This window comes from Elephas maximus, chromosome 1 (assembly GCF_024166365.1).
Source record: "Elephas maximus indicus isolate mEleMax1 chromosome 1, mEleMax1 primary haplotype, whole genome shotgun sequence".
Classification (NCBI taxonomy): Eukaryota; Metazoa; Chordata; class Mammalia; order Proboscidea; family Elephantidae; genus Elephas; species Elephas maximus.
In genome coordinates, this window is record NC_064819.1 from 3,304,428 (window position 1) to 3,327,733 (window position 23,306).

The 23,306-nt window shown below is 43.3% G+C and overlaps 1 protein-coding gene across 9 annotated transcripts in view; it reads right to left on the reverse strand.

Moving 5' to 3' along the window:
• ZBTB20 (zinc finger and BTB domain containing 20) overlaps nt 1-23,306 on the reverse strand; it is a 356,126-nt gene that overhangs the window by 41,001 nt on the left and 291,819 nt on the right. For 8 of the 9 annotated variants that reach the window (XM_049891897.1, XM_049891354.1, XM_049888355.1 and 5 more), the window contains one exon: nt 23,044-23,231. In XM_049891897.1, coding sequence (XP_049747854.1) covers nt 23,044-23,231 — 188 coding nt within the window. Of the gene's footprint in view, nt 1-2,093; nt 23,232-23,306 lie in introns of those variants that run through there. The other variant, XM_049892732.1, reaches the window with a different exon arrangement.

Here is a 23,306-nt window from a genome sequence, read left to right on the forward strand (position 1 = left end):
TATATCTGTCCCTGGCTCATGGTGGCTCCACGAACAATGGAAGGAAATGCTGCCGGTCCTGTACCATCCTCACGACTGGCTGTGGATAGGACTGTTGGGGTCCACATGGTTTTCACTGACTGATTTTCAGAAGTAGATGTTCTAACCTGGAAGCTCTTTGGAAACCTGTTCAGCATCATAGCAACACTGAAGTCTCCACTGATACATGGGCGGTGACTATTTGAGGCGCACCGGATGGGAACTGAACCTGAGTCTCCCACATGGATGGTGAGAATTCTACCACTGAACCACTGCCCCCCATTTTCTTCTTTTTAGATGTATATATTTTCATATATATTTATTAATACATCGAATATTCTTTAAAAAAAAAAGAAATCCTTTTAGTTATGAGGTGAGGGTATAACTGAACAATTCATCAATAAGGAATGGAGCATCAACTACAGGAATCAATTAGAGAGAGAAGTTAAAACTTCAGTTTTTGGTATCATTAAGCTATAGGTTTTATGAATGTCTATGCTTTTGAGCATCTGATTTCAGTGGAATAAAACACTGAATTTCAAACACCTTCTCTACTCTCTTATAATACATCTTGTGAAAGGTGAGTTTTAACTCACTGAACAAAGGCGTTGGAGAGCTATCATTTCAGACAACATTCTGAAAGCTACCTGTGCCCTCATTCCAAAGTTTAAATGAAATGGCTCTTCTTGAGGAGGGAGGACCTGCTGGGACTAAAGAGAAAAGTCAATGAAATCTGAGGTTGAGGCCTTTAAATCTTCTTATATTGTAAACCTTTTGAGGCACCTTTTTAGCAGTTTTTTTTTTTTTTTTCTCTAAAGCTCTTTCCTTATAAATTTAGCCGCTGCCCTATTGTAACCTTTTCCTTTGTTCACTAAATCTGGGGAACAATAACAACAACAAAAAAAACAGAGAGGCTGCATCTGTGGGTGGGATACAAGAATGAGCAAAACGATCCACTTAAATTCACAAAATTGGGCAGTTTGAACTTGGCGTTGGATAAGGCTCTAAAGAAACATCTATATGTTCAAAGGTACAGTTTATAAGGATCCTTTTTTTTGCTTGAAAAGAATAAATTTTAGAGGTGACTACATAAAAACCAGCATCTTCTTACTTAGTAACCTGGTCTTTCTTTTGATCTCTACATCATCATATATTTCTTTTTAAAGGAAAAACAAATTGTGAACTTTAGTGAGTTCAAAGTCCCAGCTTAACTCCCAGGAATGGCATTCCTTTGGAAAATATCATCAACTGATGATGGAGAGTTAGGGAAGAAATTAATATATATATGTGTGTATATATATATATATATATATATATTTACTTTGGGAAAACTTTTATCTGGCTTTCAATGAGTGGGAAAACAGGACCTCACGGTGTCATTTTAAAAAAGTGTTCTGACTGTAATAATCAGAGCATCCCAGTTCACAGAATTTCCATTAGTCCTCTGTCTCACTGTTCTAAAACGGCTTTTGAAGCAGGTTTTCAGATTCATGTTCAAATGTTCTCTTTGCTTGAGTCTTCCAGGGAAAGAACAATTGCTTCTGACATGACAACTAGTTTTTAAGCATAGCTTTGTTTGTTGGCAGGAGGGGGCTGCACTATTTATCTACGGAAAGGTGTGGCCTCGAGCCAGGATAAACCAAACCAAACCAAACCAAACCAAACGAAACCAAGCGAAGCTAAACCAAACCAAACCCATTGCCATCGAGAAGATTTTGACTCATAGCGACCCTAAAAGACAGAGTAGAACCACCCCATGGGATTTCCAAGGAGCAGCTGGTGGATTTGAACTGCTGATCTTTTGGTCAGCAGCTGAGCTCTTAACCAGTGGACCACCAGAGCCAGGATAAAAAAAAAAAACAAAAAAAAAGAACCCAGCGCCATTGAGTCGATTCCGACTCACAGAGCCAGGATAGATTGTTTTATTTAAGACTGAAGGACTTCTATTCCAAAGCAACAAGGAAAAGCCAAGTAAAAAGGTGACTCTCTTTTTCTACAAGACTGGCTTTCTGGAAGCACAAAGGTGATGATTGCCTGTAGGCCAGTTCAAGAGAGTAACTGAAACTCCATCTCACCTGGCCATCCAGCGTGATCCAGTATAGAAGCAGGCACAGGATTTCCTGAAGGAAGAGCCAGATGTAAGTTTCTTTTTGGCTCATGCTGAGAGATGAAGAGCCTAAATAATTGTTGTCTGATAGAACTCAAAACCCTGGGAGGCAATGGTAAGGAGGGGAAGCAGAAGGCATACTTTGTAAGTATTCTACTGAGGAGTACAGTTTTATATTTCTCTTTATTCTTTAAATACTACAGGAAAAAAAGACTTAAAGATCAGAGATCTTAAGCTTTAAGAATATTTGACAGTGATAGTGAACACTCTAATTATCTGATCTCACTTCACTGACTTGATTTGATTTGGTCTTATTTTCTCTCTTTTCCCTAAATTAACTCTCTGTGCTAATCCAAGAGGTGGTCATTTTGCTATCTTTTGCACATGGTAACTTTCATTCTTATTTCTCTTCTTCTGCTGAATTGGCCTGAGATATGAAATTATTGGACTTTCTTTACACACAAATCTTAGGTACCCTTCAAGAACCCTAATCGAAGTTCTTCTCTGTGAAGCCTTTGATGACTGGAGTCTATCCTAAATTCTCCCTTTTCCTAATTCCCACTAGTTGGTGAGGTAATAAACAGATATTAATTTCTGGTTTGTTCCCACTGAATCAGAAAACTTTCATAATAAGGCATTTTTCCTCTGCCTTCATCTGTAAGTAAGAAGGGCCAAGAGTTTGTGTACCAGTTCTGGGCTCCCTTGCCCCAGGGAGGTGTGGTTTCAGATCTCAAATTGGAAGTTAAGCTCTAAAGACAAAGTCTCAAGACAAAGGGCTTTGTTTGTGGGAATCCAGGTCCACTAGTGGGAATTAGCTGAGTTCTTCCTGGGGTAGGAGGTGCTTTGGAGTTAGGATGAGGTGGGCTGACTCAGGAGAAAGAAAATCAACTTTCCCTCAATTGGGGATGGTGCCAAGGTTTGAGGTCTCAGCTTGCACAGCTCCAGTTGGGGTTATGGCTTTGGATGATTCCAGAGGCTGGACACGAAAGAATACTGCCTTGGAGGAACGGTGGCGCGCTGGTGGCTACGCATGGTTAGTGGTAAAGACCACTGTGAAGGGCTTCTCTGAGCCTAGGTAATGCGGCAGTGACTGGCAGTCAGAAGGACCCTGCTCAATGGCGTCTTTGTTGGGAAGACAAGCAACGTCAGTGACAGAGACCACCACGGATTAAGAAACAGACCCTTGCCTAGATTTCAGGAGTCTTGTACAAGTCTTGGGAGGGGAAAGGAGTCCCTAAACTTGACTGAATTCCTTGCTAACTTAGGGATAGGGGCTCAGATTTCATTTGATTTAGAAAAATAAGAAAATGTGTCTTGCATCTGAATAGTTAGGAACAAATTTGAACTTGTTACACATGTACTACACAATTCAGTCTTTAACAGTGTATTATAATCTTCTTTTTTCATTTGTGTCTGTCTTATTTTTATAAGAAGACTCCAAGCTCCCTGAAGGCTGGTACCCTGCCTTGTTATAACTGTGTAAGTACAAATACATGTCTATACGTATCTGTGTGTACCTGGATTCCTCATACTGCCCGGCGCATTTCTTCCCATTGAGTAGATCCCGCCTGATTACTGTTTGGCCAACTCTCCATCGCCCTTCACGAGCCTGCTGACAATAAGTGGGAGCCTCAGGGTGCACATTTTCTTTGAGGTGTGCCTACATGCCGTAGACCGAGTCCCTGAAGTTTTGTGGAATGCTTTTCTCCCTATCCCTTATTATCTTCCCTCTCACATCAGGGGACAGCCATGGGTCTATTTTAGGTATGAATTTAAGGCCAAAGGCAATGGGATTTTTATGTGTTCATTGAATTCCCACAAGCTGTACTCGTTCATTTATGATTCCTCACACATGTCATGCTATATTATCCCCACTTCCCTGATTCAATCTCCCCCAAGAGACAGCTGATTGGGTCCTTCTATGAGCTGAGAGTTCAGGGGAACTCCAAGCTGACCACACCTTGTGACCCAAAGGAGAGAGATGACCAACCCGTGCTGTGCTATAAAAATGATCAGACCAAACTCTCACCACATTGCCTAACTTAGGGACGCTAAACTGCTTTGACAACAGGTGTTCCAGGAATACCTATCAATAAACTTTGATAACAGGCATTTATATTTACGTTAACAGCGTCAGGGAGTGCTTAGCATATTTTCTCTTGGTGGCCACTGGGTGTCCTCATTTACAAAGCAAATAATGCTGTTTAGTGTCAGTCACTGGAGAGAATAAAAGACACCAGCTTTCTCCTTGGCCTTTCACATACTGGATAGAAACTTATTACCGCACTCACAACCAGGTTAGATACTAGGACTGTTTAAGAACCTTCGGGTCAAACTGTTACAGCTTAGAACCAAAAGTAGCTCTTGCAGCGTCCAGACATGAATTTAAAAGACTGTTTCCTCCAAGGAGGGGACTGTGATCAAGCTATTAGAATGAGCCCTTAGTCATCTGAAAATTGCCATGGGATTTTGACTATCTGCTGAGAGGGCCAACAGAGAGGAGCAGAGAAGTCTTAATTTATTCTTGAAAGAAAACAGAACACTAAATATCTCCATGGAATATTTGTTAGATTTTGTTTTTATCTCAACTTGTCTGAAAACCAATTAAAAATAATAATGAGAGAGAAAATATGTCCTTTGCCTGGGAAACCTGAAATAAGGTGGAAAAATTACAATGAAAAAATGTGAAAAAAAAAAAAAAAAGTACAATGAGCTGGGTCAGGATGCTTATCAATCATTTACTATTTAAAGACAAAGGGTTACGTCACTCCTTTGTGGACCAGTTATCCCATCTGTGAAACGAAGATGCTGGTGCTTCACAGAGATGCTGTGGAGAGGAAAAAAAATAGACTATGTAGACACTCAGGGTTCTAGGAAGAGAAACTGTTCAAGGGATAGATTGAAGGCGTGACTAAGATTCTAACTGTGGTTGAGTGACGGTTGTGTGACTTGTCACTGATGGTGGGCAGGGATCAAGGCCAGAACTCACGCAGCCAACAAATATTTGCGGATTTGCCAGCTTCCAGAACTCTGTGGGATACTTGGCTCTCTGGGCCCAGGGCAGAGGAGAGGAGCTGAGGCTTTTGAACCTCCTGGTGCCCACTGCCCTCTTCTGCGCTCTCGAACATGGTCTCCTGCCTTGCTAGACGGTCAGTGCTGATAGGTGTACACTGGCATACACCTCCCCACCTAGCCAAGTTTTCCTATCTGAGCTACACAACTATTACCTTTCCAAAAGTGCCTGCCTTCAAATGTTGTGCCTAGTCAACTAGCTAACATTTTTCACAAGTCCACTTAACTTTCCTGCCACCTTTTATTTTATTTTTTTTTAACTAATGTCCACCCCCAGCTTAATGATTATTTTCTGGCATGTTATTTCAGTATGTAACTTATCAATGTGATTCTCTGCCATAACCAACAATCTCTACTGTGAGCTGTGGACTGCTTTGTAGAGATGTTCTGTAGTCTTATCAGCTTTGTTTAACAGCCTTTTCTGTTTTTAAAGAACCTCCCTGCCCCTCACCCCCCACCATGCCTCGGGTACAGCAGCCTGTAACTCTTAATCAACTGTTTAAATCTACAACAATGCACAATGGGCCGGGTCACTTTCACCCTGAGATGCTACTAAAGGAACACAATGTATTTGGAGTGTATGGAAAAGTGTCTGTCATCTTTGAAAGATCCTTAAATTCCTTGGATTTACTGCATTTTTCAACTCTTTAGTCAGTAGGTTCATTTGTGAACTACTGTAACGCTGAAGGCACGTATCTGCTGAGCCCCCCCGGGAATATTTTACCCTAAGCCTTCCCTCCTTTTGGTTGCCTCAGTTGGCTTCTTTCATGTCACTTTTAGAACTTCTTGAGGCTCGGTGGCTGAACACCACACAGTGCAGGCCTTATCTGATGTGCCGGCGCCTGGTGTGGTCTAAGACACACTGGCGTTTTGTTCTTGAAGTACAGGACTGATGTTCTGAAACCTAGACTCCAACGCGAAGGGGATCATTAGCTCGTTTTAAGTGTCTCTTTTCTTTCCTCCTGGCCTCCTCCGACCCACCCCAACACTTCCTTAATCTTATGTACTGGCAGCAGATGGCAACCATATTCCAAAGCTGAGTATATACGAAATTGTGCCACTGGGAACAGAGTGGCTTTAAAATTGGTTTCTGTTCAAGTGCGATAGCTGAAACTTCTAGAGCAGTGAATGGATCTCTCATTCATTCAACACTCTGTTCACTCAGCCAGGAATTTGTTTTCCTACACGTCTTTCTACTGTCCAGCTCGTAGAGGGAGGGTGGGCGTTGTCATGGATTGAATTATGTCCCCCCCAAAATGTGTGCATCAACTTGTTTAGGCCATGATTCCCAGTATTCTGTGGTTGTCCTCCATTTTGTGATTGTAATTTTATGTTAAAAGGACTAGGGCGGGATTATAACACCACTCTTACCCAAGTCACCTCCCTGATTCAAGGTAAAGAGAGTTTCCCTGGGGTGTGGCCTGCACCACCTTTTATCTCTCAAGAGATAAAAGGAAAGGGAAGCAAGCAGAGAGTGGGAGACCTCATATCACCAAGAAAGCAGCACTAGGAGCAGAGCGCGTGGACGCGGGGTCCCTGTGCCTGAGAAGCTCATTGACCAGGGGATGACTGAGGACAAGGACTTTCCTCCAGAGCTGAAAGAGAAGAAAGACTTCCCCTGGAGCCAAGGCCCTGAATTTGGACTTGTAACCTACTAGACTGTGAGAAAATAAATTTTGCTTTGTTAAAGCCATCCACGTGTGGTATTTCTGTTATGGCAGCACTAGATGACCAAGACAGGCGTGAAGCAGCTCTCTGGAGGGCCCTTGCAGGAGGGCGCTGAGATGCTATGCCCAGCTCTTGTTTCCCTGGGCCCGCTCTGCCTGCTGCTGATCAAATCATGCCCTTCCTGTGAGAGGAGCTTGGGAGCCCTGTGTGTGGGGGTTGGATTTCCCAAGAATTGTCTCCTTGCTAGACTGGCAGTCACATGCTGTATTTCTTAGATGGAGATGAGACCCAGGAAATGGGTGAAACAAGGAGGAGGAGAGGGAGAGGCTGCAGAAAATGGGGCAGGATGTTACAATAATGGGAGGTGGCCGTGGGAAAACCTTTCCTTTTTGTTGTTTCAAGGTTTGCTGGAGCTTCCGCCTCATCATCTGTTTGAGCATCTTGAAAATAAGTATCTATTTCCACGATATCTATCAAAAACAGGCACCAGATTATACTACAAAGTTGACCTTAACCCTGCCATATTGCTACTAGAATCAAAATATGTAGCAGCTTACATTCAACAGAAAGCTATTCTGTTTTCCCAACAGAAAAACCACAGGGTATCTGTGAAGCGCTTTATTTCGTAGGTCTGCCGAATAATAAAGAAAATCAGGTAACAAATTGGTCTCTATACTTTTACAAATGGCGAACTGTTCATAGATTCATTACGCCCTTACCTTTGCTCAATTCTCCCCGGCACATACATACGTACATACATACGTCCGTTCGTCCGTCCATCCGTCCACCCACCCGTCTGTCCGTCTGTCCATCGGTCCATCTATCTGTCCATCCATCCACCCACCCATCTATCCATCCAACAAATACTTGCTGAGCCCCTACTATGGCTAAGCACTCTGCTGGAGGCTAGAGGTCCAGCAGTGAACAATACAGACAGGATTTCTGCCCTCACAGAATTTCTTCCCCTTGGACAAAATAAACATTTAGTACTTTAACTGCTAAAATGTTATTTGAGCAATAGGAGTAATTCATCTTACCTACTATTTCTTCTGAATCTGTCTCAAACAGATTTCTTGAAGGTACAGACCCCTTCAACCAAGAAGTTCTGTCTTAAAGCTCTCTGTTTCTATTGTTACATTGATTTGCTTTTCAGCTACAATGTCGAGAGCTCAGATTGCAACTGCTATCAGTTTTTTTGTGGGAGGGGGAAGGGGAGACTGCAACCCTAAGGATTGCTACTTTTCAAGCTACACATATATTTTCTCTGTAAATATTGTACCATCTAATTTGTGTCTTTGGATTCTGCTGATTAGCCATCAATGTGTGACTTAAAGAATGCTGTATACGAGATGCAGAAATCATGACTCAGTAAGTTATTTTTTTAAAGTTCTGACTTGCACACAATCTAGCTTAGCATTCGATCTGCTACCGTTACTAACAGACTTGTAAATACAGTTCCATATCCACGTGTCTCTGGAATTCTATACTCAGCAGCAAAATTGTGTAGGAGTTAAGAGAAGCAAAGTCCAAAATTAACTCCATGCATTACCAAAAACTATGTGGGCCCCGTGAGACAGGGAAGGCTCACTTGCTGCAACAATCCAACAGGTCGTACTGAATTTCCTAAGATTACATTATTTTATTTTCAACTACTATAAACAGGTTCAGAATGGACGATAGGCGAGCAGGGGGTTTAAGAGCAATTCTCCTCTGGAAGCAAACATATGTACTCACCTAACTTCACCTTTATTTTGAATTATTTCAAAATAGTCTGAAGTCATCAGGTAAACTGTCTTTCAAAAAGATGAAAGACATTTTCTTTACTTGTAAGGCTGTCTCTTTGGAAAGGGTTCTCTGTTGTGGAAGCACAGTGGTTGGCCCCTTCTCAGGATCTGATGTGTTGCCTCCTCATGTATTAGGGCTGAAGGCGGCGGCTATGACAAGACAGGCAAGGGTCCCAGTAGGGCCTGCACTGAGTCCACAATGTGTTCAGAGGGGAACGGCATACAGAGTCATTTCCTAGAATCTGAAAGTCTTCTATTGGTTAGAGTGCCCTTGAGGATAAGACAAAAGGAAAACCCTTACAGGTTTCTACTAAAAACCTTTTCCATACCAAGAAAGGAGAATTCAGAAAAGGTTCTTTACTTCTCTGAGCCTCAGTTTCCTTAGCTGTAAAATAGGCTGTTTTGTAAGAATGATATAAGATAATACATCTGACACAGAGTAAATGCTTAGTAAATATCAGTCCTCTATTATGTTTTTTTTTTTTTTTTAATTTAGGGAAAAGGAAAAAACAAATAGGGGAATAAAAAAGCGCAAAGAAAATGGAGAGGCTCCCAGTCTACTCAGGCCTGAATCTAAGAGGGGCAAGAAGAAGGCTTTCTTGTGAAGTGGAGAGGGTACCATCATTCTACACATGGTCTCCTCTCCAGGTGGAGGGATCTCTAGCCTCAGTCATTCTCAGGAGGAAGCACAGGGCACCTACTAAAACCGCCATTCATGTTAGTTACATCAATTTTAGTACATTTTTTGTTTAATAATTCAAAACATTTCAACTATAGCTAATGCTAAAATTCACTGAGTACTGGCGCCGTTTGAGGGACTTGACATATAGCGTTCCACCGAATCCTTATAATAACCCATGAAATAGATGCTATTTTTATCCCCAGTATGCATACGAGGAGACGGAGGCATAGGAGGATGAGTAAAGGCAAGTCAAATGCAACTACGGGCTCAAGTTCAGATTGAAAAGAACAAGGAACTAGACCATGGGGGAGAGAAAACATTTTCTGAAAAATGGGTGGCTCCAATCTTAGTCCACTGCCAGTATGTTGAAGAAATGGCTCCAGAAGCCTGTTAGCATGGCCGCCACACCCTGCAGGCATGCTGAAGGGGCTCACAGGAGCTTCCGAAGCCATCCTGCACTTGGATGTTCACATCGGACCTCTCCTCCCTGCCTGCTAGTTCACTCTTGGGGGCCAGGTTGGATGATGCAAAGCCTGACTGGCATATGTCCTGGGGAAGTGGCTCTTGCCTTCTTTTAGTACTCTGACTGCAATCTGATGAAAGTTAGAAACCTGTGTCCCAGAGCAGAACACGTATCTGCACATGTGTGCATACATCTCAGGAGGTTCGAAGACTCTGAGTCATGACTGGAGGCCCGGTCATCGTGCTGGTGGAGTCCAAGGCCTGCTCTCGGGGGTGGGGAGAACCCTTCTGCTTACAGCCTCAGCCTGCACCACTGACCAAGGACACCAGGCCCACCCAGTGTGCTGGCCCAGGATTACTAGGCCTCTTAAGAAGTCCCAAGACCCAGTCACGCCTCTGGGACCTTTATATCAGGAAAGAAGTGGAATAGGCTAGATTTCTGGAGGAAGAATGGCTTAGTGATCTACTTCTGAAAACTAGCCAGTGAAGTCTATGGGTCGCAATGGTCTGATCCCGTTGTGCATAGGATCACTGTGATTTGGGGGTTGACTAAGATGGCAGTTAACAAAACAACAATGCGATTTCTAGGGGTTCTCTCAAAATTGGGAAAAAGAAAAACCCAAAACACCCAGTCCTGCATGCAGAGACCTACAATATTTCCCCAAAGAAAGAACATGCATCCTCTTCCCTGGGGTTAACTTCCAAGGATTTCAAGTTCAGAACTTGCCTATGTCTTTTCTGAGTCATGGAATTAGGTATGGTTCGAATCCACCAGCTGCTCCTTGGAAACCCTATGGGACAGTTATACTGTGTTCTATAGGGTCGCTATGACTCAGCATTGATTCAACAGCAAGGCTTTTTTTTTTTTTTTTTTTTGGTTTTTAGTAGAAAATTATTTATACCCTTCTTCCATTTGGAAATCCTGCTGGTGTAGTGGTTAAGTACCACGGCTGCTAATCAAGAGATTGGCAGTTTGAGTCCTCCAGACTCTCCTTGCAAACTCTATGGGGTAGTTCTACCCTGTCCTACAGGGTCACTACGAGTTGGAATCGACTCAATGGCAGTGGGTTGGGTTTAGGTTTTTTCCATTATCTTTTTTATACCCAAACATTCACTTGAGATATGAGACAATGATACAATAGATGATTATACAAGAAAGGAAGAGATTATAGCAAAGAAATGAATGAAAAAATTAGTTTAGTTACCACTTCTTGAAATTCTTCACGTAATGCTCTACTTGCCACGCAAAGCTTTTGGTTTAAGACTGTATGAGATATTGATACGAAATGGGTAGCACGAGCCCAGCTGAAACTATTCAGGATGAGTGAGTAGGAGGAGATGCTTTTTGGTTCATGAGGAAAGGAAAACTCCTCCAAGGTCCATTTTGACATCAACTGTGAGTTCATTCTGCCTTGTGGAATAATAAAGATTCCTGTGCAAAATTCTTCCCTGTGGCTGTTTATATAATTTTGAGTAGTGCTGAAATCACTTTTTTCATTTAGTTTTTACAGGTAATTTAATAGCAGATCAAAATAACATTTGATTTAGTTGGTTCCCGATCACCACCCTGAAGTAGAAGTGATTACAGACAGTGTGTGTCCAGGTGGCAGCGGCCTTGGAATGCCTTCGACCATAAAAGAGAGCAACACATTCTACGCAAACAAGTTAAAAAAATACCTACAAATAACGAACTTAAGGTTGTTTCAAGACAGCGAAGGTAGACATGAGAACAACGCATAGGTTTGCCTTTAGGAAGGACAGAGCTACTTGAATTGGGCCTGTCATGAAAGAAGTTCACAGAATGTAGTGTTTTAAAAATAATTAGGCTTTTTGGTGACTTGTTCGAAACATTTAGAAAATTTAAACGCTCCAAACATATGACACCTGTCCTCTGCCTAATGCTCCAGGATTACTGAGGATGTGAAGTCATCGGAAGGAGCCATGTAAAAAAAATTAGAAAAACTTTACTTTTTATTAGCTAAAAGGAAGAGAAAGCGATGTCAGGAAGAAGAAGAGAAACAAACAAACAAACGAATACAATGACTTTGGGCTTGGGTAGTGTCTCCAAAATTCTTTTTACATGTGTTTATCCTTCCAATTGCCCCATGAAATGGGACATCTTATTCCCTTTGCCTTGCTTATTTAACTGCAGAGTCTCTCTTAACACTGGTTTTCATTCCTCAGTTTATAAAGGGGCTTGGGTCTCCTACCCACTACCGCTGCCGTCTAGTCTCCTGTATCATAAAAAATATTCAACCCCCTTTGTGATGCATCAGGCTCTGCTCTCTAGAGGGCCATCAGGAGCCTACCAATCCCAAAGCCCAAGCCCAAAGGGGTCATCTCCCAGTTCTCTCCCTCCATGGGGTTGACAGTACCCGACACTGTGGCTCTGCGGCGCCTCCCCGTCTTGATGACCTGGCTGTACTCTCCTGGTTCTCTCTCCTATCTCTTTGACCTTCTTTTCCCCCCTCTTTTGATTGTTTTTTATTGTCTTCCTTATCCTTCAGTGCAAATATTCCTCAAGGTTTTATCTTCATCATTTTTTTTTTTTTTAAACAAAGTCTTGTTTGAAATTTACTCCCACATCTATGGTTTGGTGTTTGCTAGCCCTAATTTCAATCTCCATCCTATACTGCAGTGCCCTATTTCTAACTCAGTGTTAGTTGTCTTCACTGGGTGTTAAGTCTGGTATCTCACTCAGCGCTGTATAAAACTGAACTCCACTCTACTCCTCCAAACGTCACCTTTTTTTCTTTTCCTTCATGATGGCTTAGATATTTGATTTCAGGTCTAAGATCTTAGAACTTTGATGTTTTCCTCTCTTAGTTCACATTCAGTCAGAGCCAGAAGCTGCCCACTCTGGCCCCTAAAGCCTGTTGAACCTGGCCCCTGCCCATTCTTACCATCTCCAGCTCCTTTCAGGTTCTGTAGAGTTTAAACTTCTGATAAAGCTTCCTGGGGCTCTCTGGTCCCTCCAGTCACCCCACTTTCAGATCCAACATACTTGCTGCTAAACTAGGTCTTCCAAAGCAAAGTCCTGATCACGCCTACTCCCACTTAAAACCCTCCTGTAGCTCTGCACCACAGCCTATACCTTATCCCTCGTGCTTCAACTCCTAAGAAATTCTACTCATCCTTCAAGACAGTGCAAATGGAACCTTCTCTGAAAAACATAACTGGATGTTACAGTGAATTAAATTATAATGGACTTTATGAGCTTTCTAAATTCTATCTAAAAAATGGCAATTTGAACACGTGTCCTAAGTTTTAAGATTCTTGGTGGTAAGGTCTGTGTCTCCACCATTGTGTCTCCTATAGAATTCAGAGTAGTATCCGGCACATGAGACATACTTGACACATGCTTATTTATGGAGTGAATTGAGTCCCTGAAACTACGTGTTGGAATCCTAACCCCTTTACCTGTGGATGTAATCTCATTTGGGAATAGGGTTTTCTTTTTTATGTTAATGGGGCCATATCAGTAGAGGGTGTGTCCTAAACCTAATCACTTCTGAGTTATAAAAAGAGCAGATTAGACACAGAGAGATGCACAAACACAAACGAAGGGAAGACAGATGCCACATGAGGATGGCCAAGGAACTCAGGAATGCTGGGGCTAGAGAAGCTGAAAGAGACAGGGATCTTCCCCCAGAGCTGACAGAGAGAGAGCTTTTCCTTATAGCTGACACCCTGGATTCAGACTTCTAGCCTCCTGAACTGTGAGAAAGTAAACTTCTCTTTTAAAGCCTCTCACTTGAGGTATTTGTATTATAGCAGCACTGTTGTTGTTAGGCACTGTCAAGTCAGTTCTAACTCATAGTGACCCCATGCACAACAGAACGAAACACTGCCTGGTCCTGCGCCAGCCTCACAGTCATTGTTCTGCTTGAGCCCATTGTTGCGGCCACCGTGTCAATCCATCTCACTGAGAGTCTTCCTGTTTTTCACTGACGCTCTACTTTACCAAGCATAATGTCCTTCTCCAGGGATTGATCTCCCCTGATAACAAGTATATGAGACGAAGTCTCGCCATCCTTGCTTATAAGGAGCATTCTGGCTGCACTCCTCCCAAGACAGATTTGTTCCTTCTTCTGGCAGTCCATGGTACTTTCAATATTCTTCTCCAATGCCATAATTCAAAGATGTCAATTCTTCTTCCATCTTCCTTATTCATTGTCCAACATTCACATGCATATGAGGCGACTGAAAATACCATGGCTTGGGTGTGGCACACCTTAGTCCTTAAAGTGACATAGTTGCTTTTTAACACAAATTTGCAGCAGATTTGCCCAATGCAATGTGTCGTTTGATTTCTTGACTGTTGTTTCCATGGGCGTTGACTGTGGATCCAAGTGAAATGAAGTCCTTGACAACTTCAATATTTTCTCTGTTTATCATGATGTTGCTTTACTAGCCCAGCTGCGAGGATTTTTGTTTTCTTTACAGCAGCACTAGGAAATTAAAACATTTGCCAAGTGAATAAATACATGTTCTGGCGGGGCCACGAACATGGGGACCTGTGTTTAACCACTCTGTGGAGCAGTCGTTCGTGATTGCACCTCATCAAAAGCAAAGCCCACACTAGAGAATCCCCCGGCATGCTCTCAATTGATCCGAAATGACTCACCCCTGAGGACAGTGGTATATGTAGGATTTTTATTTTATTTTTTAAGTCAGGTTGTGAGAAACCCTGTCAGACATGGAGGAGCACTAATTTGGTGTAATGAAATGTGCCACGAGCCGAGGAAGCACCTGTGAAGCTGTCACTAGCAGCTGCAGGTAAGAGATGAGACGGCAAGACGAAGAACAGAACTACAGAAAGCCAGCTGCCGTGGAGCTGACTCTGACTCACGGGGACTCCAGGCGCAGCAGGGTACAACTGTGGCCCGCAGAATTCCGAAGGGCTGAGTTTTGAGAAGCAGCTCACCAGGTCTTTCTTCTGAGGTTCAAGGGTGAACTTCAACCTCCAATCTTTCCGTTAGTGGCAGAGCACTTAACTGTCTGCACCACCCAGGGATGCTGAGGAACGGCACAGTATCTTGAAAACTGGCCGTTGGTCTTAACAACTACGTGTGAACCTTCATAAGCCCGTTCATGGTACAACCTGAGGCAAAGGACAGGGAGACCACATTTGCCAAGCGACCCTGGGGGATTTGCTAAGAGGACAGACTGCTAGAGTCTACGGAGTTCTGAGCCAATGACAGAGTTGCAGCATGACACTGACAGGTGACCCTGGCTCCAGGAATGCAACTTCTCAATAAGAAAACTTATTCTGAGATTTGTCGATCAATAAATCATGATTCGCTCCCTCCTAATATTTCGTACTTCTACTGACTGCCTGGAAGGAAGGGCACTTTTGCCTATTTGAAAATCAGTGGGCATCTGGCTTGATTACTTATTTGGAAAGCAACATGTCTGTAAAAGAAACTAAAAGGCAACCGTAGCCAGGCAGCGTTACCTGCACGTGAACTGTGACGCGATTAAAATGAGGCCGCGTGTAAGAAGGCCTGAGTATCACAACTGAGTTCTCTTTCCTGGACATGCCACGTTCCTTCGTGTTTCTGTGCCTTTGCGTTTTGTTTACTGTTGTTGTTAGTTACTGTCGAGTCAATTCTGACTCACGGCAACCCCATGTGTGCAGACTAGAGCTGCTCCATAGGGTATTCAATGCTGTGACTTTTCTGACACTGGTCACCAGGTCTGTCAGCTGAGGTACCTCTGGGTGGATTCAAACCATCAATGTTTAGGCCAGTAGTTGAGCACCGTATCATTTGTGCCATCACGGACTCCCATTTTGTGTACAGTTGAACACTTTAGTACCACATTGTATTTACCCCTTTATGGGTTGACAGGTTTAGTAAAGTGCCTACTGTGTGAGATCAGTACCTTAGTCCTACCTTCATTCCTAGTCCTAGAAGTGGGGTTGGCACAGAAGCCACCATTCAATGTTTGTTGAATGACTAAAGTAATGCCTAACGGCATGAATGAATGAATAAGGTAAGAGTGACTACTAGAAATGGCTGCATTTAGTTAACCATAGAAGACATCCAATTAAGTGATTGTTACAGGGAAAGGGCAAGTTTTATAAAAAGAGGTAGATGGAGATCTGAAACTTCCAGAAATACAATTTTTAGAAATACATGTTTCCCTAGATATACAAGGGGAAACTCCAGGAAATTAGAGCAGATAAAAAAAGTGAACTGGTCTTCTAATATTAGTGCTGGAGCAGGCACTAAGCACAAACCTCCTTCCCCCCAGATAAGAGGGTACCAAAGTAACAATGAGAATTCCGAAGAGATTACATATCAATTAATCCAGAGGCAGAAAGGGGATGCTTTAAAAAGGCAAAGACTAGCTTTAAAGAAATGAACCCACATTTAATAGGTACGAAATTTACTTTGTTAATGAAATGGCAGAGAAACGTTTTTCAGTGTTAACCATGGAAAGGTAACCATATCTATTTCTTAATATGAAGCAGGGTAAAGAGAAGTTCAGGACGCTTGGGGGGCCGTGAGAGCATTTACTTACACCAAAGACGCTCTACGTACTGCTCCCGGGTATGGAATCTACCAGAAAACGAATAGCAAGCCACAGGACAATAGCTGTCTGTGGTTGCTCATTCCATCCCATTCTGGCCATCTTTCTTCTGCAAATTAGTGTGGCCCCAAAATGTTTTCAGGATCGTCCAACTTGTCCTAAATTCCATAAATAAACTCTTTCAGAGGGTGCTGTTTTTTGCCACGTCTCTATTACGGATCTTCACAGATGGGCCATTTTTGTCCTTCCAGAGTCTAAGAATAACTCTTTCAGTTATCAAGACATACCAGAATCCAGTTCAGCTGCTCCTGTGGGGTTCCAGTTAGTTTAGACACATCTGCTGAGATACAGGCATTTGAGTCCAAATGAAGCTTTTGTTTGATTAGACATTTTGAACATTTATGGAGCTTTCCTGGGGCCAAAATGTTTTTCATTTTTTGGCACCCCCAAACAGAGATCTTCAGTTAGAAACACTGCCTTCTGAGCACCTCCAACAGAAATCCAATCTTTGCATGTGAACAGGTGCCTCAGGAAGTTTTTGGAAGATTTTGTACTGAATCAGCTTTCTGACTGGAAACTTTCTGAGCACGCAGTCACATTTGCCAGAGACCTTCAAACTTGCTTGAGCGCTTTTCACTCATACAGACATACATTCACACATCCAGACAGGCCGAGTAAAAGCTAATCAGAGCCTCGTAAAACTGAAGTATCTTTCTTAAAGGCTAAATACCATACGCAATCAAACTGAACAAAAAGTAACACAGAACAGGAAAGAATGAACAAATAGCAACAACAGAGCTTTACTTTCTTCCTGAGCAGCCCTTTAAAGTTTTACCTGAGTTTCAACTGCACATCTTTTCAGTAAATATTCTATCCTAGCCAGTTGCAAAGCTAAACTCAACTATACGTTTATAGTTTTAAACATGAGGCCATTGAGTACTGCCACCAATTCCTTTCACTCAGCCCTGTTCAAACAGTTATTCTGAAATGCCCCTTTCTCGAACACCAAAACCAAAATCCAAATCCACTGTCATCGAGTCGATTCCGACTCATAGCGACCCTATAGGAAGGACACAGTAGAACTGCCTCATGGAGTTTCCAAGGAGCGCCCGGCGGATTTGAACTGCTGACCTCTTGGTTAGCAGCCATAGCACTTAACCACTACACCACCAGGGTTTCCTCTGGAACACAAAGGGGTCATTAATATCCGGATCTAAAAGAAGAAAAAACACGACTCTCTAAGTCAGGGGATCTCTGGCAAAGCCCACATCTTACCTGAGTCCCTACAAAACTTTTCTTTTACCAGAATGAATACAAACTGAAAAGTTCTTACCAAGTAAGATAACTTTTTTAAGCCTGAAGCCTGAAAAAGTTCTCACAGAGTAAAATCACTCCCCCAGTGGGCATGCCCGGAATTCATGGGGAAATCTGCTTTCAAGTTGTTCTTATCGCCTGGGACCAGATGCATTAAGGTGGCCAGAAACCTTTGTCTACACCCACTTAGCAGATTTTCTGGCTCTTCATCAGGACTAAGAGGTTTATTTGGAGAAATGAATCACTTCCTTCAAAATACCCTTTACCCTATTTACAGGCTTGCATATTCTTTCCATTTTGTTTTCCCCCTCCAGCTTTTACTCAGGGAATTAATTATCTTGGAGAACAGGAACATATAGTAAGTACATCTGAGATACGTGATGAGACAGGGGATGCCATCTACGAGGCCTGGCTGAGACCAGCAGCTGATGCTCAATGAGAAGGAACACGCACCAACTGTTTTTTAATCACAAAGTTAGTAATGAATTGCTCTTTAAAATACATTTTATGCTTCTTTCTTGTCTGTGTACATGAAACGCGCCTTTATGACATGCCAAAAATTACAACATTATGGTTTGAATGTGACTGGCACGGAAGTCCGGAAATCAGAGTTAATGCTCCCACAGCCACTTTAATTCTGTCCGTGTGCATATGAAGAGCTTTAGCCGTCTTCCGTTCCCGGGTAACACACAGACGTGGTTTCGGGAGGGAAGCTCAAGGCCCCCATCCTTGACTGTAGCTACAGGAAAACAACAAGGGATAAAACGCTGTGCTCCTTTCCACAGACGTGGATCAAAACAATGTCCCCACGCCCGGTGTTGTGTAATCAGGGCATGAAAGGATCCGCTGGGATGCCGTCACCAGAGGGGACACTTGCTGTTGCTGTGGGAACCTGAACTTTGCATTTCCTGACTTTGGGGTAATTAAAATGTCAGGCTTAATGTGGCCTTCATGGAGTTTGCCATAAAAATCCTCTTTGTGTTGTTCTCTAAAAAATTGCTTCAGCGTTCAAAATGAGCCAAGCGTACTAAAAAATTTTAATCACAGAGGCTGGGATGGGTGAAGCAAAGGGTTGGGAGAAGGGAGGCCAATGAACCAAGGAAGGTGGATGGAGAGAGACAGAGAGAGATATTGTCAGAGAGAAAGAAAGAGCTCGCGGGTCTCCTCGACAGCACTCAGCTCCAGCAGAGTCATACTACCTACAGAGCTAAAGTTAAACCCACCCACACAACAGTTTGGTAATGTGTAAAGGTTAAATTAAAAATAAATAAAAACTGTGAATGCATAAGTGCATCTTGGCAAGGACACAAAAAACGAAGACAGTCTGATGAGGACAGGCGCAAAACTTGGGATGGTAAGTGACCACGAGTGTCAGCCACCGACAAAAGAAAGACACCAGGACAGGTGTACCTCCAGCCTAGAGTGGGAAGGATCATCAAAGAGAGGAGAACCACCTCTCCCCTCAGGGGGAGCCTTATTTGAGGAGAGCAAAATGGAAGAAATACGCCCACGAAAGTTCTGGTCTCATCTATCGCGTTGCAGGTATATGTTTGTGAGGTGCCACACGGCTCGATAGCTGTCAGCACCGGGTTTTCGCGTGAAGAGCTTCGTTTGCTCTGCTGACTCGGTTTAGTCCTGTCTTTAGTGTATGAGGTAGAGCTTGGCTCAGCTTGGACCTTGCTCCTTCAGCAGATAACTGCTCTGTCACAAACACCTAGGGTTTTGGTAGGCTTTGCATTCTAAAACTTGCCTTGATGCCTTCCATTACTATTATCTGGGTGTGTTTACCATTGGCTTTTTAGGACTGGTGAAGAGGTGATAGCCAGGAGGTGATAGAGGAATGGCTCTACAAGGAGATCTCACTAGCGGGCGCCCTGCCGAGCAGCACCCATTTCAGCAGCCATCTTAACCTCATCACCCCACAAATGAAAGCATCTCTAAACTATATTCTCTCTTGTTTTGAATGTCACTAGGATCTTTTGCCAGATCTGAAGGGACTCAGCAGGTTAAACAGACAATCGAGAATTCAAGGGGTCATCTTTGTCCTCTTTGCTCTAAAACACGGCTGGTGTCTTCCACATGCAAACACACTGTGGCTTATCCACCCTTCATCGGCTGAGGTCTAGTCGATTCCGACTCACGGCAACCCCATGTGTTTCAGAGTAGAACTGCGTTCCTTAGGGTTTGCGAGGCTGTGACTTTTCAGCAGCAGGTCACCAAGCCTTTCTTCTGAGGTGCCCCTGGGTGGGTTTGAAACTGCCAACCTGTCGGTTAGTGGTCAAGCACTTAACCATTTTTGCCACTCCCTAACCCACCCTTACCAGCCCATAGCCAGAGCTGATTTCTCTACTGTGTGGATGCTTTATCCATTGTGTTTCTGTGACCTGGTCACCAATATGGGTAGTTGCACATTTCCAAGATGCTCGTTCAGCGTCAGGAAGGCTGCCTCTGGGCTTGGGACAGAGAATCCCGCCTGCTCCTTATGAGAGCAAATTCAAAAGCCTCCCTCAGGACCTGAATGAGTTAACCGTGAGCGCGTCATTTCATCTATCTGGGTGTCAACTTTCTCAGTTTTCTCATCTGCAAATTGGGAAGAACCATACTGACTGAGAGGAAATGGGTATCAAGGCATGACTAAGAATAATTTTGCTAAACACATGACAAATAAAAAAAGGTGCTATAAAAATTCAGGCACTTGTGAAAGCTTAGAACACCACACACTGGTGGAAGGCTTCCGAAGTTAAAGAGACAAACAAGTCAAGGGTACTATTTTTAAATGCCCCAAATCTGCTAGTTCTAAATAGGAACTGAATATTTTATCTTAAAGAAATTAGGCTTTTAAATTAATCGATGGTAAGTGTGACATTTGAAAGTAAAATAAAATAAAAAGAAAAAGAAAATATAATCTCTCGAATGTAAGAAGAGCATCCAACATTTTTGACAGCTTAAAATAAACCTCTTTCCCGTCTCCTCTCAAACAATCTCCAAATGGACAGATTTCTGTGAATCTTTCCTGAAAACAATTTTCCTCTAAGTAGAGTCTCAAATCAGGCCAAACTACAATCCAAACATATTTGTAGAAAACCAAACCCAACCTACCGCCATCGAGTTGATTCCGACCAACAGAGACCCTAGAGGACAGAGTAGAACTGCCCCATTGAGTTTCCAAGGAGCACCTGGTGGATTCGAACTGCTGACCTTTTGGTTAGCAGCTGTGGCACTCAACCACTGCACCACCAGGGTTTCCATTCGTAGAAAAGCATCATCAATTTCAACCAGAGGTTGGGGCAGAGAAGACTTACACATTTTCATGGCAAAATCAAGATGACTGTCTAAACAGCTGGAAATTAGGTCTCTCCTGTCTCTTCTCCTTCCAACTTCGTCCTCAAGTACCCCCACTGAGCTCAGATCCACTGGCTTCCTAAGGGTCAGTGCGGGATTCCGTAGTGGTACCTTCTCATATCCCTCCTTGGGTACATTTCCTGCAAATTCTAGGCCTGGCTGGGAGGATGCTCAAGCTTAAGCACAATCAATGAGCCTGTTTTTTTTTTTTTCCCCTTCTATTCAGTGAAACATTCATTTTGCTGTAACTGGAATTTCTGGGCTAGGGCCATTCTATGTAATCTTCCCCATAAGGTGTGGCAGAAAGCCAGGCAACGAAGGTCTGCGTGCCGAAGCTCCAGGCCCTTCTCCACAGGAACAGGCTACCTTCCTGGTAGGCAGGGACAGTGCACACATGTCTATGGGCACTGTGCCACGCTGTTTTCCAATTCTTCCTGTAATTACCATTAGGCTAGAGATTGCCAGGGAAGGAGCTTCCAGGATGTTAGAGTTAGGACGGTCCTCAGAACACAGGTCCCACTTCTGACCTCCAGGCTTCTCGACGGAAACAGTACTTTGACTTTACAAATCACGTGGGCCTGAGAGCTTTGGATCTTGTTATTTTCTCTTCGTTCTGGTGACAGCTGGAGTCTGCTCTCAGCCCAGCCATTAGGAGGACAAGCTCCTTTTACCCTAACTCTTGCCCTTGGGTCTTTTCCCTTTATGTAGAGACTACTACGATAAAGCAAGAAGGGGATTGAATCTCCCAGGCCCACTCACCCCTTGCCCTCTTTGCCGAGTCCTACATTTGTTCTGTTAGCCAAACAACAGGAAATTTAGAATCTCAGCCCTTAATTAGTACTTTTTGTCTTTGTGGGCAGGATAAATGGAGTCCTTCTTTGAAAAGAAAACTTTCTTGGTTTTTATCTCACTCATTCTAAAGAAGAAGATGTCAGCTCTTTGCCTGCTATGAGACATCTTTCAAGAAGACCAATTCAGAAGAGCAGTTGGGTATCTCAAGACTAGAAGGAGTACTCTTTGGGATTGGATCACTAAGTTATTCCATTCGTTCCAGTGGCAACACACGTGTTTCTTTCTCCCTGAAGTACTGGGTTACATTTCAGAAAGAAAAAGAAAAATCGAAACGTGATTTATCAACTGCCTTAAAATAGAATTTGAAGAAGTGACTCCCAGATCAGCGGGCAGAAAGCAAAAATAAACAGCAACGAACTGATTTCAATAGCACGATCTCATTAAGCTGCCCATTTCCAAATTTAGCCCTTAGGCATTTTTTTTTAATTAAAAAATATTTTTAACCTGAATTCTTATTGGCTACGTGAAGTCTGGGTGGCTTCTAAATTCTTGGAAGCCATTCTCTTTGCTTTTGTGAATTTATGCTATCCTTTTACCACTTCAAAATAAATTAAAAACTGGAAAGACAGAAATTCAGCCAAGCTACATGAGACTCCAAAAACTAATGCAAAGCTGACTTGTGTTATGCAAGTTCGAAATGGACGTTTCCTTGTGTCTAACCGGCCTTCTGAGGTCCACGTTTGGTTGTTCAATTTAGTAATGATGGACGTGCTGTTTTTCAGATCATGAGGACAAAAGAATAATGAAAAAGCAGCACCACAGCTTCTTTTTCCTTTTTTTCTGAGTGGATGTCATGAAAGAGAACGTGGTTCGTGTAATTAAGCAGGCTTTTGGGGCCAAATGGCTGGTTACCTGGCTTTAAAACACACTCTAGCTTTGAAAATATGGACGCTGGCTGGGACAAAACGGTGGCGACTCGAGAAGACCAAAGGGAATGACTTGCACTGGACGCAAAAAAGCCAGAGCCCCTGGGGGCACTGCCAAGCACGGCAAAGCCACCGCCCCTTACTGGTGTACTCACAATCAGATGGCCCGGTGTGAGCGCGGGGGGCCAGAGCCCCTGGGGGCACTGCCAAGCACGGCAAAGCCACCGCCCCTTACTGGTGTACTCACAATCAGATGGCCCGGTGTGAGCGCGGGGGGCCAGAGCCCCTGGGGGCACTGCCAAGCACGGCAAAGCCACCGCCCCTTACTGGTGTACTCACAATCAGATGACCCGGTGTGAGCGCGGGGGTTTGTCAGTGAATGTGTTGAGTGGATGAGGGCTGGGTCTGGAGACAAAACAGCTTCCAAGTTCAGGCAGGGAAGGCCCGGCTTGGCGCTGGATCCACCCGGCTGAGTAATCTCATTCTCCTCAGATGCCTTCTGGTTTTCAGCTGTCTTGGGTTTCTTCCTGAAAATAAACAAAGGGCCCTTTGAAGGAACTGACTGCATATTTGGGAAAAGGCATTTTTAGAATCTGTTAAAG